Source organism: Scaptodrosophila lebanonensis, unplaced genomic scaffold (assembly GCF_003285725.1).
Source record: "Scaptodrosophila lebanonensis strain 11010-0011.00,11010-0021.00 unplaced genomic scaffold, SlebRS2 tig00000001-arrow-pilon, whole genome shotgun sequence".
NCBI classification, from domain to species: Eukaryota; Metazoa; Arthropoda; class Insecta; order Diptera; family Drosophilidae; genus Scaptodrosophila; species Scaptodrosophila lebanonensis.
The window spans coordinates 19,044,418-19,064,298 of NW_022060529.1; the positions used below are offsets into that span (position 1 = coordinate 19,044,418).

The window sequence follows — 19,881 nt, forward strand, 5'->3', positions numbered from 1 at the left end:
TATAATTAAATATTCCGACAAACTAAATGCTCATTCGAACCTGCATCACCCATTCTTCCAAAAGTTTTGTAGCCAGTCCGTTTCGGTGAGATCGCAGGGCGGATGTTCGTGATCGAAATTACTGTAATTTAGAGAAACATCTAATTGTTGATTTTGTTGTGTTACGAAATACGTTTTATTAATGAAGAGTTTGTCATACAATTAAAGCATACAATATATAAATTTGTCTTAACTCTTTAATGCTCTTTAAATGTGTAACTGGAAACGATATTTTCGCTTTTTGTTTTTTGTTTTATTTTAAATTTATACAGCGCTAACTTGGCACAGGTCCCAGAAAGAAGCGTCATTTTGGCACAATTCTAGCTCGTCGTTTCAAAATGCACATTCCTCAGTGGAACCCGGTCCAGCTCCAGCCCACGCCTTCTTATACAACTACACAGTACATGGATGTCTAGACAACTAAGGTGTGTGCGTCGGACAGAACTTTAAATTTTCGAGAGTCCTCGTTGTTCATGACGGCCGAGGTCTTGCCCAGGACGCGCATAGCATTCGAATAATCCGAATCGATTTGTGGGATGATCTGCTTCTCGTTGGGGCGCAGGGTGCGTATAAGATCACTGAGGGAGAGGGAGGATTGTGGCGTCATTTCGTCCTTGGCGCCATTTCGCTGAACCTCATGTGAGCTGGCCATTTTCTCGAAGTCCTGTGCGATCTGCTTCAGTCGCACCTCGATCGCGGGCGACTCTGTGGAGCTGGGCATGGTTAGGGATAGTTCGGGATCGGCATCTTTAACGGGTAGATCCTGTTCGGCACTGCCGATGTCCTCGGAGTGGGCCTCGTCAACAATCGCCTCCTCGCTGTCATCCTCATGGTGCTGTTCCGGCTGCTGCTCCTGTTCCTCGTGCTGTTCGTCGCTATCCGATAGCGCTGCCTTGGACTGCAACTGCAGCTGAAGCTGCTCTATCGAATGCATCTCGTTGTGCAGCTCGTTGTCGTTTAATGGGAAAACGTGGTCCTTAACGTCGTCACTCAGTTCGCGCGCATGCTCGTTAAAGCTGCTGCCGTCGTGCTCTTCATCAACATCGCCTTCGGCGTCGTCGTGATCCTCAACGTCCGCCTCCAGCTCGCCATCGACGTCGGCCGCGTCGGCATCGATGTGTGCGCGATCGTGATTCAGCTTGAAGGAGACGAAGGACGGCTGCTGGGACCCGTCGGAGCTGTCGATGACGGGCGATTTTGCTTTCGCGAACAGACTGGCGCCGCTCGTGGACATGAGGAGTGGCAGCGGGGTGGTTGCTGGCGATGCGTGCATGTGCAGCAGCGAGACGGGGGTTCGGGGAGTGGTCGACGTGATGGGGCGTCTATGTACAGTCAGAAGGTGGTGCGAAACAAAAATGTGGAAACAAGAGCAGAAAATAAAGACGCGATTAGCATTCGATAGTGTCAGTGCTAGATATTTTTAGATGAAGCAACTAGTAGTGGAATACTTGTATATGCATGTACTAAGCTCTAGATACTAGCAGAGAGAGCGTTTACTGTGGTGGTTAGTGCGGAAGTCAAGCGAAGTGTAGTTTGTAGGAGTGTTTTGGAGTAAGCGTTAGCAATAAGTTAGTTAGTTGAACACAAACAACAAATCTCGATCGACAACAACAACAACAACAACTATAGAAAAGCTAAGCCCCAAACCACCAGATTGTTTTCCGAGAATCTCGAAGGCTCTGCTCAGCTGCCAGCCCATAAATGAATGCAATCTGCTTCAAAACTCACAAAGCTTATCGGATTACATGATTGTAACATACATATGTACAAGTATGTTTGTATATTCAAGAAAACAGAAATGTTAAGAACAATGATTTAATTAATGGTTGTTTTCGATTGCACGAATGTATGGGCCTGGTCTGCGAGTTAAGCGAACAGAGTTTCGATTTTGTTTTTTGTTTGTTGAGTCTTGAAAAATCGTTAGTAATATAGATCTGTGGCTTCGCATTAGTCTGCATTAGTGGTATCTATTACTCGTATATGTGTACTATATGTCTGTATGTGTGTGTAGAGATGGTAATTTTTTACGATTTGGGGTTTAGCTCACCTATTTTTTTATATATATATATATTTTGTCTTTCATTCTGAACTGAACGCTCACAGAACGTTAAGTTTCGTTACGCTCTTTCGTGTCTTTGTGGTCAACTAAATTAACTTTTTTATAAATCACGAATTTTCGTTTCGATTTTTATAAATAATTTTTACTTAATTACGAAGCTTTCTTTTATTGTCTTAAGGATTCGAGCTTTGAGTTGCTATGATTAAATGGTTTAATTTGTTTAATTTATGTTTTGTTTTCTTCTTTTATTATTAATTTATTCATATTTTAATTAATTGTTCTTTCGTTTATTGGCGCCCATGCTTTATAGCCCTTACCCCTGCGCAGAAGACACTGGGATGCTGCCATAATTGTAATAATAGCAACGGGTCTGCTCACAGATGAAGTCCTTAACGGCCGAACAGTCCTCGGGCATCCATTTGAGTGTGGGTTGCTTCAGAATGACACAACCCTTCTCGGCGCCACTGCTGCTATAAAGATAAATATAATAATATAATATAGGTTAAAGTATTTAGTTAATGTCCAATCCGTCTAAAACCAAATTGCCGTTCCATCCATTCGAACTGTTCAAGGACATTTTATAGCCTTCCCAAGCAGCTCGAAATAATCTATTCAATTATCAGAAATTCATTTCAGTTGTATAAATAAGTATTATTTATTATTTATTTTTTTTAAATGAAATTCTGTTTAAAACGCAAATGAACGCTTTTATTTTTTAGTAACTCTGATATTTTAGAAGTGGATAAAAAGAAGGACAGTTCATTGTTTCTTCTTTTAGATTAAACTTTTCGACTATGAAATGGCTTAAATTCATAATTTAAAGTGATGGAAAAGTTATTCCATAACAATTATTAAATAACATTCTAAAAAATGATTTCTCTATTATTTCCATAATAATATAATATCTGTAAGCTACTCAAAAATGATTAATTCTAATCATTTTGTTGATATTGAACAATTCTCAAAAGAATTTGAATTATATAGTGTGCATACTTTTGTAACCGACTGTGGGTGAGTGGACTGAGAGGTTTCTATTATGATTACTTACCTGTCGCGTGCTGTACGTTGTGGCGAGGTGTTGCTATTGTGATCGACAGGGTCCAGGAGGCCAGCCTGTATAGCATCGGCAGAGTTTTCGAAAAAGTCGAATGTAGCATTGAACGGTAAACCGGTGCTCATCCATAGGAACATGCCCGTGCCCAAACGATTTCCAGATGTCCAGAAATCATAGTTGCCGTAACCGGCGTTCTTCAGATAGGTGGTCATTGACTCGGCCTTCTCCTTAGTCTCAAAGGAGGCCAGCTGCAAGCCCAAAGATCGGCAATACTGATATGCCAGGAAGTAATTCAGTTCGGGCGAGTACGGGTTCATACGACTGATGAAGTACTGTACACCATCCAGATGAATGGTCGTAATGCGTTGACCTGTGTGCAGAGCAGCAACAGAGAAAGAAATAAAAAAAGAAAAAAAGAACACAATGACAGGTGAATTAGTTAATGCTCAAGAAAATCTGTCTGCGCATTTTAGAGGGGCATTGAACTCCGATGCCGTCATACTACAAGTATACTACCAGAATACTGAGCGGACCCAATGTGTAACGGTAGTAATCGTTTGTAATCGTAGATAGCAAACGACTCGTACATACATACATAGATCGAAAGCAAATAGGATTACCAAAACGAGCCTCAAGTTGGCAAACGCAATGACAATGAATGCCAAAATGACAATTCAGTGTCTATAAAGAGTGCGACCAATTGGAAGAAGAGACAACTGATTTAATTTCAATGCGACTCGTGTGCGCATGAATCATGATAATAATCATGATGTTGATGTTGATGATGACCAGGAGCATTTTGTATTTATGCGGTCTCTGACCTGTAGGTGCCAGCAGCTAATACAATGGTAATTACACAAAATTCGATGAAATATAATGGCTCCTACTTATGACACTAATTAGCCATACTACAAGTATATAACTAGCCCAAAAGGAAGAAAGACACAAGAACGAAAGAAACACGCGATAACGAAAGTAACCTGAGGACGGTTTCTTATAAGTATGTACATATGTATGTACATACATACTTGTATGTATAAGCATAATCGCCCAGTCAGAGATGAACATGACAATCGATTCTCTGACTTGAACTCGAGCTCGTACTGGCACTGGGACTGACTCTGCGACTGGAACTGAGGCTCGAGGCAACAGGTAGCTGGAACTTCGAGTGTATTGAACAAATAAAGTGAATGAGTGATGAGTAAGTGTGTGTGTGTGTGTATATATGTGTTGGTATGTATCCTCCAGTCTTGCTCAAAAGATAAACACAATGTTGACGCACTATTTGACAACATTTTCATTTTCGATTCCCTTTGCGAACGAACGCTCTTCTGTGTCCGGACACTTGTCTATTTATGGCCCAATGGTGTTGGCTAGCATAGAGGTTCCCTCTTCTACCACTATGTGTGGCTTTTATGCGCATACACACCGTACAATGTACAAAATTATTTCCGGTGATTTAAATTCAAGACACACACGAAGTCAAAGTCTTTTGAATTAAAGAACCAGCAGCAGCAGCAAATCATTTGTTCGCACAGACAGACCGCAAAAGGTGGATTGGACTGAGGTTAATAACTGAAGAGTCCGAGAAAAAAAAGGAGAACAGCACGCTGATTCAATTTGATGAACGAATTCAGCTAATAATCACCTACCTTTACCGTACTATATCTGAAGGAATCAACCCAATTCTTTGCTACTCAACGTTAAATTGCAGTTAATTTGACAGTGACTGCCCAACGGAGCTTCAACTACAATTGGATAACCGTAACCCGATCGTTGAACGTTGAGCTGATTTTTGCTCCGTTGCCTGCCTGGCTAAAACTATTTGACCACTATAATTTAGAGGTAATTACATTTGGCTAGAATAGCCTTCTGTCTTCTGCCTGCCAGCCGACAACTCCGGTTGTGCTTCGCATATCTAGCACATCTCTAATGATCCATTCAAAGTCACTGTTGGTGTTTTGCCTGACTATGATATTCGCAATCTCAGTTCAATGTTAAGGAAATGCTAGCCACATCCACATCCAGAGCCAGCCTAGTGATTTGTTGGCACCTACCGTCCCTCCGGCTAGTATTCAAATGATTATTATGCACCAGTTGTTGGGATTGCGCGAGTGATAAAATTGATTAAAAAAAAAAAAAAAACACCAACACAACAACAACAAACACTACCAATCCCAAACCAAAATGTGGGTAAATACGGAAGAACAGAACAGAAAAAAAGAGTAACAGAAACTACAAGTAAACCTGGCCTGCTCGTTGCGTTAAAAAAACGCTCACTAACAAATGCACATTTAATGATGGGAACACATTGTCCAACCGTAGTTCCAAGTACTTCCTTCTTTCGAGCTCCGAACCGATCATTATCTCCGCCACTTGCAAAAGAGCTTGTCAAGCGAAGCTCTAATGTGCAATTTCGCACAAGATGCGAATAAATAGGCCAGACAACAATGTCTTAAGAAGTTAATTTAAAGTTGCACTTACTGTGGGCAACCATAGTTAAATTGTATGCATACTTGTAGATTGGTTCACTTATTAAATACATTTTCAAATTCTTAGGATTCTACAATTCGATTCGCTCTTTGCCCAAAATCTCGAAAGTTTAATGAACCTGTGCTTCAAATCAAGAGAGCTAATTAGAATGTTTACGCTAAAATTGTGTGTCTCTTTCTGATTGAACTCTATTAACCAGAAATGTGCCTCTTGAATCAACCATTCTTTAAATCAAAGCATTAACAAAAAATAAAAAAAAATGCTTTGCTCTAAAACAAAAGTTGATGGGTCTCCAAATATTTGCAACAACTCTAAGTTTAAATTCAAAAGACCTCAAAAGCATTTACTTCAGAAATTCCTAATCCAAAGAGATAAAACTCTCCAATTGTTCTATTTTTTTTTTTGAAGCGGGGCATAGACTTAATTTTTTCTGCGTAAGTCGGACATACGTGTATGTATCTTTCAGCATTAATTACCTTTTTTTTATTTACTTTTATTTTTGTAAATTTTGCATTTATTTATGTAGAATTGCCTTTTACACGAAAGTATTTTTCGGGCTTGTATTCTCGACCTCAATTTACAATAAATGCTAAAAACATTTTTTAAAAACCAAATTTATATTCAATTATAATCATATGTAAAATTTGATCTTTTTTAAAGAACGTAATATTTTACTTATGCTTTTCTAAGTAATGCAAGTTGAAGAATATCAAAGACGCGCTAAGCTGTTTTCCAAATGATTTGAGAAAAAAAGAAAAACAAAGACAACAAAGTCTAGAAAAGTGTGGAGTAATCGTCTGCTTGTCATCTAGAATTGTCTAATTATATAAGTCTTTAAATACATTTTAAGCTCCTTTTAAATATGTCATAATTTTTAAGGCGCTTTTCTTTACTGATCTGAGTTTTAAGCTTTTAAAATAACTTCCATTTGCATTTGAACAAAAAATATGTTTCTTATCTACAATAAATGCTTATTTAGCTGGGAATTTATAGCAAGTGGATGAATATTTGGTAGTAGAAATATAAAATCGAGAGCCTATTTAAAACTTTACAAAATCCCAGAAAATCTTTTACGTGAGTAGCTTTGATTTGGGCCCAGTAACAAGAATTTCATTTAAATATATAAAACAATTTTATAATATTTGTTATTATTATGGTAGTATTTTTTACTCACCTGCGGCACAGGCCAAAAGACTGAGTACACAAAACAGAATTATTTTTGCCATCTTCTTTCGAGTGCTTTGGAACAGGAACGATTTCAACTGATGGACGCGATCGAGGACCGTAACACTTTTCGTCGCGATCACTGCAAGCCTTCGACTGACTCGAGCAGCAAATATCACGCAATCGCGAGTGTCCGTCAAGAAGCCAAGAAGAGCTCACGGCTTCCAATTATGCCAGCACGAGTTCCAGTTTCCAGTTTCCAACTTTAACTTCCTCTTCCAGTGCGATCGGCACGAATACGAATACAAATACGAAGACGTCTGCAGCAATGACTTGCAATGACTCGCACACAATCACAAGGCTTTAATCCTTACACCAAACAAACAGAGAACACAAGAAGTACTGAGTACTCAGATTTTTGGGGATCTCTGATATATGTATGTATGTGTGTTATATGTGTGTTATATTTTCTAAGCTCGGTTCAAGTTGCAAGTTGGTCGCTGTTACTTAGCCAAGATCGCGAAGGCAAATGTCGTGAAGAGGGCCGTATTGTTAGCTTAAAAGGAAATCGTTCAACAGTCCCAATACCAATACCAATATACGGCCTATACAAAAAATGTAAGTATGAATGAACAAACAACAAGCAAACGATAAAGGAAAACACAAGACAAGAGCACGAAAGCAATAAACAGGCTAAAAGAATACCAAAAAAAGTTACTATCACGATAGCAGCAGAAAACCACACGAAAGAAAAGAACGAACCCGAGAGCTGCGAGTATTTTGTGGATGTGAGATGTGATTGCTGGCTGGCTGGCCTCTGGCAATTGGAAATACTCGCGCCTGTTTCTGTGCATTTTAGTGTGCGTATGTGTGTGTGCGTGTGTGTGTGTGTGTGTGTTCGGGACTTGATGACTTCTTGGGCTGGAAGTCTGTAGTCTCAGTGCTAGACAAAGAGCGCAATAAAGCCGTGTCGGCGGCGTTAGTGCAAAGGTACAGACAAACGGGCCTAAACCGAAATACCAACGCACACACACACACAGTTGGCAAAGGCAAACGCGCCCAGGCACTCACATAAACACACACACACACACACATACGTAGAGAAGTGGCGACGCTGCACGTCGCCTTCATTCCAATGGGAGACCATTGTTAGTTTTATTCTTTCTCCCACAACGTCTCGTTTCGTTTAGTTCTGCTGGTCCCACTTCTTACCTGTCTTCAGCGCTAGGGCCCCGGACAGACTTCTACGGCCAACACCAACACCACCGCCACTGCCACTGCTGCCACTGCTGCCAATGCCGCTGCTGCACGTTCGCCCCCAGCCCTGCGTGGCGGTTCCATTAATTTCGTACGCTATCGCAGTTACCGTCGACTGGTTTGTGGTTTCGGTTGTGCGGCCTCTGCTGGAAGCGTGAAATGTTATAATGATCTTTTTTTTTTTGCATTTTGACAATATACAATATACAATATATTTCTGCGGGTGCCCCAAGCATGCCAAATTCCCAATAGATGCTCACATTTTTTGCGTACTCTTATGTAATACCATCAAGTTCGGAATACATAGAGTAAGAAAAAGGTGGATCATTATTAAATGTTAGCCTCTTCTTTCTAAGTTGCTTGAGAGGTGACACGCTGTTTAAACATGCTCTCCTTCAAGTTACCTCCCGTTAGCTTTTCCGGCTTAATCAAGAACTAATCCAATTCGATGCATGGGTTCATCGATGGTTGCAGGGTATAATTATTTCCATATAATAATGCAGTAGTGATTAAAAGTCATGGGAAATTTCGCGGGTCCGTTTTCCCAGTTACTTGACCAAAGGCAAACACAGTTGCAGCCACAAGCTCAGCTGAAGCTTCGATACTGGCTGGATTGGGGGTTTCTGGAGGTGGTGATCGTGGTGGCCGTGGTTGAAGCGCGTGGTGCGTGCATATTGCTATCAAAAGTCTATCGACTGACATGGCCCTTGAGCCTTTCAATGCTTTGAAGAGAGATTTTGATTTTCATACTACACTATATATTGACTTTGTTGTTGCTGTTGTTGTTATTATTATTGCCGAGGATGTTGTTTTTTTTTTTTAGCTTTAGTCGCGTCTGCCGCCGGCCTGACGCCGACGCCGACGCTGACGCATTCATTTTAATGTGACCGATGCAGCCGGGCGCTGTATTTGGCGGCTGATGCTGACTCCTCGCAATCTGGATTTAGTGCTAGTGGTGGAGTGGAAGCTATTTGGATGGCCTTCGCTTTAACATCATTCATCCATCTATACCTGGATGGCTCCTCTTCAAGCCTCCCCAGCCCCAACCCCAACCCCATCCCTCAGCCTCAGCTCCAGCTCCAGCTCGTTGGTTGCGATTTCTGCTGCCATTGTCGCTGACGCTATCGCTGTTGCTGTTATTCTCTTCTCCTTCCTTTATTTCTCATTGCCTAGTCGTTGTTGTTCTGTATTCTTGGTGCTGGGGCTGTTGTTTTTGTTTTTGGTCTAAAAATAAACCTTGCACAAGATTGAGGAATTTAATTCGCCTTTTGGTAGAAAATCCTCGACTTTGCAAACGGACTTTGGCAACCTGAAGACGAACTGTGCTTTGGTCTTTAGTTGCGATGTTGTTGCCGGTTTGCTTTAGCTTGATTCGATTCGGTTTATATGTGCGGGTATATACATACATATGTATGTATGTATGTATATACCTATACATACCTATACCTATATACATATATGTGTGTGTAAGATGCACGAGACGCTTTGCTCCTGTATATCTATAAACTTCTACTTTGGCGTCATCCTCTACTGTCTGCGTTGATGATGAGGATGATGACATGCTGATGGCATCTTACTATACTGCCCAAACCAAGAGCCAGCGTAAGAAACGAATATACACATTTTCCGCATGAGATCAAAGGATTAAAAAATATTATACACCAGGTAATATGGATGATGGACCAGAGCTTAGATTAGTTGCATCTGGTTACATTTTTTTCGCACTGCCATCTGAAGTGACATCATGATCTGATGCAGACATCATATTTCCACTTGGCTTCGCTTTAATGTGCAAATTAGAATACAAACTGGATACGCTGGAAGCCTGTGGTCTCTGTCATCTCTAAGGGTATCATCACAAAACCTTACACATGAATGACACTCTATCTGTCTGCTGCCTGCCTGTAACAGCCAAACAAAATGTCAAGGGCTGTCGCTCGAGCAGATGATCTTTAATAAAGTTATATATACATACCTTATCAAGTCGAAAAGAAAAAGAAATAAGCAACATTAGTTAGCTCGACGAACTATTTTATTATCATTGAGCATTGCAATCACGAATAGTGGAGCCAAATCTAGTACGGTATTAACAACTCAAATTTCTGCCATTGCCATAACCATAGCCATAGCCATATCCATATCCATATCAACGGTAAATAATTTCGATCACAATGCTAACCAACAACAACAACAGCTTGTGCATCAACAGAGAAATGAGCGTGTGGCTATTTACGCTGATCCCAGAGCTCCAGCTTTGACTCTGACTTTGGCTGACTGGCAATCAAGTAGGGAAATGAGGACGAGTAAATTTATCCAAGAGTCGTACATACGACGATGGCTCTGCATCGTGGCTGAGCACAATTTTGAGTTCTCCTTTGTCTGCTTCACGTCATTTCAAATTCCATGTCAAAAGGTGAAGCCAATTCTACATTTCTAGCGAACTGGACAGAGAAATCACGACTAGGGGCAGCAACAGCATCATCTCGAGCATCACGTCGACATCGCAGGAAGATTGTATGTATAAGTATACCAATTTTTACATATTTATGACGCTTGTATGCACATACAAAGGCATGCATACTCTCACATACATACATACCTATGTAAATCGAAAAGGTTCCTATAACCCTAAACTATGCCAAAAATCGTGTTGACTTAAGTGTTGGGCTTCCCAATTGCTGCCATTAAATTCTTTGAATGCTGCTAATAACCAACTGAAAGAACGGAAACTATTCATTAAACGGAAGTCCACTTTTAAAACGCAATAAGCGCAATTGCTGCTCATTAAAAAAAAATGTTGCTATAGAACTCTCTTGGTGGCAATCTTAGTTACTTGTGCGCAGAGCCGTTGCTTTTGGGAGTAAAGAGTTAGGGGGATAAAGATGTCACAGCCAACATCTCGCAGCAGCAGAATTGCTGTTAAGTGGATGATAAGTTCAAGAACCTTCCAGAATGATGACCAACTCCATGCGTGATTCTTGTAATGTGAAGTGCTCTGAAGAAGACCCGATTCTCCAATTGACCGCTGCAGTCCAAGTCCAAGACTTAGACACTCTAACTGACATGAAGCAGGGCCAAGGTGCTCGCTATAATTATATAGCATACATGAGTAAGCACGTGTGTGTGTGTGTGTGTGTGTGTGTCTGTGTATATAGTATGTGTATAAAGAATTGCTAACTTTGTTGCTGCTGGATGGAAGTTGCAGATGGAAGTCGCGCCAGTAGTTTGCGACGCCTACGACAAAGTCATTTGGCTTTTCTACTACTGCCTGGTGTCCCTGACTATTAAATGTGTGTGTGTGTGTGTTTGTTTCTCACGCCAGAGGCAGCTAAAGACACTGGTAGACATATACTAAGTATATATACACTCATACATACATATATTAGTACATATTCTTGAGCTAAGGGCCAGGTTCTGACTATGTGGGTGGAAAGCTTTGCTTATGCAACTTGCTCTTCTGTGTTAAAAGTTCAGTTATACAAATAATGATTGTGGCTATGTGAAATATGTAATAGTCTTTTACCCGATTCTATATCTTAAAAAGTTCCTTGGCATATTCTCTTCTGCAAGAGGATATTAAATCAAGACAGCCCTGATTCTTGCCCGAATATGTTTGTTGATGACTTTTCGTTTGATTCTTTAACAAATATTCCACTTTCAATGATTTGTAGCTTGGTTTCAATTCTAAATTCAAATATCCTAAATACCGTTAGCAAGGCTCATTAAAAATTAAGGTTAAGCAAAACGGTCTCCTGGAAATTCACAATATTCTAAATTATATTACTTTTCCCAGCAGTCTAATACATTTTTTATTTACAGGTGCAAAGAAAATATCCTCATTATACCCTGTACCCAAAGGGTACAAGGGTATATTAGTTTTGTGCACATGGAACACACAGAAGGAGGCTTGGTAGACCCCACAAAGTATATATATTCTTGATCAGCATGACAAGCCGAGTCGATATAGCCATGTCCGTCTGTCTGTCCATCTGTCTGTATGAACGCAAGGATCTCCGAAAGTATAAGAGCTAGAATAACCAAACTTGGTATACAGATTCTCCTGAGACCGAGAAAGGACGAGTTTGTTCATTTTTTCTGATCCACCCCCCACTCCCCCCCTATTAACGATTTTCTATAACTCCCGTAATTCTTGGAATTTTGAACTAAAATTTGGTAGTCACATTAGGTTAGTGATTATATATACGTATACCAAGTTTCATTATGATAGAATGATCGGAAAGAAGTTATAGCCATATAACCAGGCCCAATGCACACATACATACATATGTACAAGTACACAAACACGCATAAGGCACGATTCTGATGTAAATGTAGTAGTGATGTAGGCATGCATGGAATATTTTATATTTAATTTAGTTAATTAATTAAATTAATTTAGTTAATTCAGAAATATTTTGTAATAAATTTCGATAATCTTATTCGCAGTATGTCCTCACCATTGTATTGATTAATAGACGATCGTTTTGTGGAGGCGATACATTCTTTGGTAACCCTTTTTTTTCTAGGTACAGTTTTCTGTTTAAATATTTTTGCTTTTGTAGTGTCTGAAGTCTCTACATAAATTTTACAAATATTATAAATATTTGACAAATATTATAAACATTTAACAGTAATATATAATTTAAACTTCATTTGAGTTATAGGCCTTGTATTTTCGTTACTAAAACTATAATCTTAACATTTATTTGATATTGTAATAAATATAGAAATTCCTTCCGTCTTTGGCTAAGAGATGGTAAATTTTTGGATCCGTCTTACTATACAAAGTGATTGCCTTAGTTCGTTCTAGAACTATACGACAATATTTACTGTATTGGCTTTTACAGTTGATTACGCAATTCACAATTCTATTCACGTTTCATATCCATATTACAAAGATCCTCGTTCAAATCGTCCAAATATCCCTCGTTCTAAAAGCTTTTCTTTGGAAGTTTTTCCAAGTTTTTCTCTAAAGTAACCCAATTTGCATGTGTTTTTCTAACTACTTCCCTTTAATTGTTCTTTTAAGTTTTTATTGTAATTCTTAAATATTATTATTTTTATTGAGTCAGAGGCAAGAAACAATTCCATCAATCTGTCGAAAGTGTGCTTAAATAGATTTGTAAACAGCTAAACTGATGGGGTTTTAAATAAATAAAACACTAATACAGAATCTGCTTCAAAGGCAGAAACGTAGTTATGGAGGTCAATGCACAAGTCCGCAGCACGTCGACCCGTAATTATGTAATTTTCTTCAAATTTAGCATACAGAGCTCATCGGCCAACCTAATGATCCAGAGGGGTCTTTATTTGGCTAGAACTCATTAATTCTATGAATAACAACCACTTACCCCTTCTTCATATGCTTTGCAGAAATTAGTACAGGGTGCGCCAACATTGAATATCCTTGAAAATAAACAACCTATTTTCAAGTATGAGATATTTTTATTTAATTTCTTGCACTGAGGTTTTCAACACTAGTCTACTCAAGTCAATCGGTTCACTAATGACAAAGTTATTCAATATCTACATAATGACATAAAAGATGGCGCACCCTGTATATAGGAATGTGTATAAAGGATGGCAACAAATATTAAGCTCTACTAACAATCTATAGAATTGATTTAAATTCATTTGTAGCCTACAAATATCTTTTTTCAGCCATATTTTTTTTTGTATTTGTCTCGCACAAGGAAGAAAGCGTGTCGTCCACACATCCAGACATGGTCGGATTTGCGAAATACTTAAAAAAAGGCAAAATATTGCAATTCTGTCCTTTTAACAGCCAAGATATACACCAGATAAAAATGCAACTATCGTGGCCTATGGGGGTTTTCGGCGGTTGGCGGCTATCTTAAGAAGTGCTTAGGTCCCAGCATTTTATTCCACAAATTCTTATTTTTAAATGCCGTCGTTAAAATACTGTTTTGTTCAAAATTGGGATATTCTGTTATTAATATTTTTGTACATATGTATATAAACCATTTAAAAATGTTGGTATCTCAGCTTATTGTTACCTACTTTTAAAATACACGCAATTCAAATAAACTCTCGATTTATATATGTGTTAAAATAGTTGCAGATAGTCACACGGATTATTGTTTTTCTTAATAGTTATACGAGCTGTAGATGGCAGCTAATTACAAAGCTGCGTCAATATGAACGAAAACAGCATTAGAGCAAGGGAAATAAATATGTTTGTCGCTGAACTTCTCGACAGAATACGACCTTCCAGCCCAGGGTAAACAAATTTATGCATCTGAAGGTAGTGTATGAGAGCGTCTGCATCAATATTTTGTAGACGCACTGAATATGGGTTCGTTTTATCGATCAACTCATATCCGTCGCCATTTAATAGCAGAAACTCATCTACAATCACGTTGTAGAAGGCAGTTTCATTGAGAGCTTCGTAAGAGGGAATGTCGCACTTGGCACAACGCACCTCGAGGGCCACCACACGTTGCCCCTTCGGCTTGCCGTAGTCATATTGCACGCGGGCACCGGAGAGTTGGAGGAAGCCACCATTGGAATCTGTGCCAACTACGCTTGCGGAATGTTCTAGGGAATTTCTCAAAGCTTTGCCCGTAATTCGAGTTATATAGAGGCCATTCTGAAAGGGTAGTACGCTGAGAACATCGCTGGCAGTAATCGAGCCATTCGCAGCCTTCATTATCGAATTACGAATTCCTATAAACAAGAATAGAATTGTTGATGATATTTCAAATCTTTGTTTGTGTTCCAACTGACCTCCTCCTTGAATGAACGCTATTGGGGCGTCGGTCCAGTACTTGCTAGCATTAAGTTCCATTACCCGAGCGAACACCATGGAGTCAGCAACCAGATTTCCAAGATTACATTCTCGGGCCCGACACACAGAACTGCTTCCTTCGAGGTCCACCTTCGTATGTCCGACGACTTGCGAATCTAATGCCGTTATATTGGGACGATATAGATCTAGCAAGTCTAGCAGCTCCTTCTCTTGCTCAACTGACGCATTCAGTAATATTGGAGCTCCATCGAACTCAACCAAATTGCCATCCGAATCGAACTGTCAATTCGTTAATATTTACTAATTACATAGTATCTGTAAATTGAGTCGGCAGACTAACCTTTACATGGAGCTTACCCAAATATTTGGTGTAAGCATAGGCCTGCACGACTGGAACCACTTTCCCGTCTTTTCGCTTTACTTGGGTGGGGTAGGGTCCTTCGATGGCTTCAGCATCGGGTTTTTTTCCATTGTACAGGAATGTGTTGGTATGGCCACCAATAACAATATCTACGTCTGGACAATTTTTGGCTATCTCTTGATCCTTAATATAGCCAGAATGCCCCAAGGCAATAATAATTTGGATGCCTTGAGCGGTTAGCTTCGCTGATTCAGCACTGAAAGGAACATTAAGATATAGTTCCATCAAAATTTACTCGATATTGCAAGTTACTTGATTGACACGATTTCGTCTAAAAACTCGACATCGTTTCGCACAGTAAGCTTTTTGGTATCCGGTGTCACATAGCCTATGATGCCAACTTTCAGACCATTTACTTCCAAAATAGTCGAGTTTGCCAAATTGTTTGCAGCAGCTAATTCGGGAACCTTACTAAGGTCCAGATTGCAAGCCAATACGGGAAAGTCAACATTGTTGAGGAAAGGTATGAGCCCTTCCACTTTCTCATCAAACTCGTGATTACCTAGGGACTAAGAGGACGTAGTGCTCTAGTTAAATACCCAATATAATTATTTATATTTATACTTACAATTGCATCTGGCTGCAGTTTGTTGAGGAAAGCGGCAGTAATATTATCCTTAAAGATAGTGAACCAAGGTGTGCCCGTGTAGGTGTCTCCAGCGTTTAAATATAATACAGGTGTTCCACCATTTTGGGCTTCTGCGCGATATTTTCGTACCCTAAGATATGTTGTTATTAAAAGCCAGTTAGAATTTTTCAGATGTTATATAGATAGTTATGTACTTACTCATATGCCACGCGAGCAAAACCACCGTAGCATTTGTTAGTGTTGACCTCCTTCGGAGAGCATTTCCCGCTTTTAACATTTGTCTGCTCAAATCGCGCGTGCATATCGTTGTTGTGGAGGATTATGAATTCGGTGTTTCCACCACTCCTCTTCTCAATGGGATTGGCATTGCTGCGATGTCCGCACAACAACAAACCAGTTAAGACAGACCACAGAAAAATCATTTCAAGACTCTATTAAAGAAATCGCAACAAACGTAAACATTTTTAAATGTAATTTTGTAATTTTAGTACATATATTTTATAAATCTATTAAAAACCTGTGTTAAATGTTTGAGCCTTGTCCGCGATCTCTGTCTTTAAAGAAAGCGAAATTCTTTATGTTGTTAAAACCTTGCATACTTTTAGGCAGCAATGAAATTAGTTATGTAATTTGAAATAACAATGGACTAAAAATTTTTGATAAGAAATAAATAAAAGTTTCAGCTTCATTTAAAAATGTAATTTTTTTTTTATCAAATTGTTTTTTTATAGCCAGATGTCTTTCTAAGCTGTTAACTTTCTATTTATAAAAACTATTTCCAGCACCACGGTGAGAAGCAAACAAAAACTACCTGATAATTCTACCTATTAGAAACTAATGGGCCCAGATGAGGCATTGTTTGATTTTCAAACTATTATAAATCATGAAAAACAAAATCGGCACAAAATAATGCCTCCCTTAATTACAGTTGGTAATCAGATAATGGGTGACATATTTAAATATTAACGAATGTAAGCAATTTGAGAATTTCTTTATCAAATGTAAATTACAGAGAACCTAAAAGATTTGGAACAAAAGGGTTTTTCTGTATTAGCCATTCATCGTCAAATGAGATTAAATTTCTAGAAACTCTAGAGCCGCAGCTTAACAAGTTGAAATCGAAGTCGAATGAATTACGAAATATGTTTAGGCCCTGGATGGATTCAAAGAGATTTCGAAATGTCTTATTTGTAGAATGTTATTAAATAATATATTAGGGGCATTTACATACATATGCAAGTCCGAACCAAGCCCATTAATTTATTTTGAACAAAAGTAAGTAAGTACATATAAAACAAAACTAGCAGCTGTCAAGTGTTTTTATAATCACGCCGAATTGTTTAACGTTGGATTTGGTTGCACATAGCTCTAAGGTGTTATTTGAATATTTCCAACGAAAATATAAAAATTATGTGCAAATGTTAGTCTCAAATGCAATTTCATTTCGCTTTGCTCCTAATTGAAATGTTATTTTTTGCATGATTTACGTTTTCACAAATGTGTATGTATGTATGTAGTATATACGAAAATATAAAAATGTTATGCACATGTATTTTCAAATGCAATTTCACTTCATTTCGCGCTGTTCCTGATTGAAATTATTATTATTATTTTTTTTTTTTGTTTTTAAAATTCGTCTTTCCAAATGTAAGCAAATACATTTGTTTGTATGCACTTATATAAATGGATTTGAAAAACGCAGATGTTTGCATATTTTGCGATTAAGAACAAATGAAACACCGCCAGGGCGAATGAATGAAACAGTTCTTCTATACTATTCTTATCGTATTTGCATATATGTTCAAGTATTATACTTATTTATTCGTATGAAAGACATTCATTCGTTAATTTATTAAAACCTATTGATTTTGTTAATAAGAGTTAAGTATTATTGGAACTGGGAACATGAAAGCTGCTCAGAATTAAACGATTGTTCTTCTTAACACATACTGATGTGTCAGATACTTATTATGAAAAGACATTTTGTTTTGTAGAGCCAGCTGAAACAACAACTTAGAGTTGCAGAACCGCGCTTTGGTGGAATTCCGTCACCGACTAACTCATTTGGATTCAGAAGAATTGCCATTTCATATTGTTGTGGAAAACATATTTTTATTAGATTAAAATTTTCAATGGCCCCGTTCAATCCTGAGCATACGCTTTGATTGTGATAAATTGTTCATAAATACAGTATACAAACATTTATATATACAAAGATTCTTGGAAAATTAGTGAATGCGCGTGCATACATAACAATACGAAGCTCAGTTCTGTGCAGGGTTATTTATTTTTTTCAACACCAATCAGAGCAAATTATCTGCATTATTATATATATTTATTTGCAACTGAAAAAAAGGAAGGCCGCAACGCTTAGTTGACAATTAATATGATTTATATGAATATTAATATATGTATAACAACTTTTTTTGTGAGTAGAAATCTGCTCAGCTCCTCAATTTCGGTTTATGCCCAAAAACAATGTTCTTAAATCTATTTGTTATCATCACCATTGCAAACATTTTAACCGCAAGTTGCCAATTTAAGAAGCTAAATAACGTATATGGCCCACACACGAAATGTAACAACATTTAATTTGCCAACAGTTAATATAACGTATAAATATAGACGTACCTATAATACATGCACGACGAAACCAAGATCGAATCCAATCCGTAACAAGCTTTAGTTATAATTCCTCTAAGCAACCGTTGACACCGAAGCTTATAATCGCACTGACTTGCCGGTCGATGGCAGAAATCGACGAAACGCCGGCACAAATGCTTGGCGGCACTGATTTGTGTTCTCTGTGCCGATCTTTCCACTTATCGGAATTGGTTATTCGCACATGAGCACTCAAAGTGTAAACACGCACTCACTTGCACAAACACACGCGCACCTGTCAGTGTTGCCAGTTCTTGAGTGTCGAGAAAGTTAGATCAGCAAATAAAAAGCTAGAAAATATCATTTTTATTGCTTTGATGCTGATAAAAAAAAAACTAAGCTCTCCGACTCACAAACTGTTTTGTTTCATTGACAAAAGAAAAATCAGTTTTAGCTATTCTTGAAGAACTTCATCTTTATTGGTATAAATTTGTTCAGCACATAGCACAACATAAGTATTATACACCTAATTCTGTTTTTACACGGTAGATTGGTTCCAGAAACAACCGTGTAAAAAAAGACATTGGTCATATGCAAAAAGAGGTGATTGGTTCCTAATCTCTAAAAAAATATATATGCAATTTTTAATTTTCAAACCGTGTTATATTAAATTCGTGTAGAAACAGAATTAGGTGTATATAATATTTAAAAGCAATATTCTCATGAACAAAACTATTTTTAAGCTATATCAATCAAATGAATGCTACATGATTGAGAGGTTTTTATGGAACGTCTGCATTTCAGTGTGAGCTGTCCTTGCTTCTTTTCTGGACTACAAGCGATAAATGCTACAAGCAAAAAAGTAGTTGTATCTAAGGTAATAATAATACAAACATATAAAGTATGTGTGAAACTATTGTACAGTAAATAGCAAAGGCATTTTAATTCTAGTATGAATTTTTGTACATCCCGTCAGTGGCAGCTTTACAATTTCAAACAAATTTCTTATCTGGTTGGAAATAGCTAAATTGACAACACTGGACCCGCTCCTCACTTGTGGAAGAGAGGAGAGCACTTATTGGCGGCCAGCCAGTGTCACAATAAAACGAGCAAAACATCTGGATTATCAATAGCCGTGCAAGAGAACATTTCAGTTCTAATCCCACTCCCACAGCCACAGACTAAAGACTTGCACTCACTCAAGAGCGCTCAGTATCTGCACTTACATATATTGGTTTAAAAAGAAGCTTTTTTTTTGTTGCTGCAACTTTAGCAAATATTTTTTGTGCTTTTAAAACGAGTCAAAATCGTTGCGGTCGTTGCCCTAATCGATGCAATTAAAACGTGTTCGCATGGAGGGGATCAACAGGGTTTGGTTTGTCTTTTTGCGACGCGTCGATCTCAGGAACAGCTTCGCTGAACTCTGTAAAGCTCA

General features: G+C 38.3%; 3 protein-coding genes across 4 annotated transcripts; all 3 read right to left on the bottom strand.

Annotated features, from left to right (window-relative positions):
* Positions 1 to 451: 451 nt before the first annotated feature.
* On the bottom strand, positions 452 to 973 carry LOC115630023. Its single transcript, XM_030526689.1, has one exon. The coding sequence runs from the start codon at positions 971 to 973 to the stop codon at positions 452 to 454; it is 522 nt and encodes a 173-aa protein (XP_030382549.1).
* A 1,438-nt stretch (positions 974 to 2,411) lies between these two features.
* On the bottom strand, positions 2,412 to 6,871 carry LOC115621720. 2 transcript variants are annotated; one of them, XM_030515445.1, is made up of 3 exons: positions 6,820 to 6,871; positions 3,147 to 3,522; positions 2,412 to 2,565 (listed from the first exon to the last, which is right to left on the bottom strand). In XM_030515445.1, the coding sequence occupies exons 1-3, from the start codon at positions 6,869 to 6,871 to the stop codon at positions 2,412 to 2,414; spliced, it is 582 nt and encodes a 193-aa protein (XP_030371305.1). The 2 variants fall into 2 exon arrangements, with proteins under 2 accessions (XP_030371305.1, XP_030371297.1); XM_030515437.1 differs by having other exon boundaries at positions 2,412 to 2,568.
* Positions 6,872 to 14,104: 7,233 nt separating this feature from the next.
* Positions 14,105 to 18,572, bottom strand: LOC115629770 (protein 5NUC-like). Its single transcript, XM_030526328.1, has 7 exons — positions 18,477 to 18,572; positions 16,044 to 16,276; positions 15,825 to 15,975; positions 15,509 to 15,765; positions 15,176 to 15,452; positions 14,814 to 15,114; positions 14,105 to 14,753 (listed from the first exon to the last, which is right to left on the bottom strand). Exons 2-7 carry the CDS (start codon positions 16,265 to 16,267, stop codon positions 14,203 to 14,205), a joined length of 1,761 nt encoding a protein of 586 aa, XP_030382188.1. The 5' UTR covers positions 16,268 to 16,276; positions 18,477 to 18,572; the 3' UTR covers positions 14,105 to 14,202.
* Positions 18,573 to 19,881: the final 1,309 nt, after the last annotated feature.

Coding starts and splice junctions, on each gene's coding strand:
- LOC115621720 (XM_030515437.1), bottom strand. CDS start 6,871: ATGGCAAAAATAATTCTGTTTTGTGTACTCAGTCTTTTGGCCTGTGCC. Junction 3,523..6,819: donor TCTTTTGGCCTGTGCCGCAG/GTGAGTAAAAAA, acceptor CTCTGCACACAG/GTCAACGCATTACGACCATT. Junction 2,569..3,146: donor CAACGTACAGCACGCGACAG/GTAAGTAATCAT, acceptor TTATCTTTATAG/CAGCAGTGGCGCCGAGAAGG.
- LOC115630023 (XM_030526689.1), bottom strand. CDS start 973: ATGCATTCGATAGAGCAGCTTCAGCTGCAGTTGCAGTCCAAGGCAGCG.
- LOC115629770 (XM_030526328.1), bottom strand. CDS start 16,267: ATGATTTTTCTGTGGTCTGTCTTAACTGGTTTGTTGTTGTGCGGACAT. Junction 15,453..15,508: donor GACGAAATCGTGTCAATCAA/GTAACTTGCAAT, acceptor TGTTCCTTTCAG/TGCTGAATCAGCGAAGCTAA. Junction 15,115..15,175: donor TGGGTAAGCTCCATGTAAAG/GTTAGTCTGCCG, acceptor ACGAATTGACAG/TTCGATTCGGATGGCAATTT.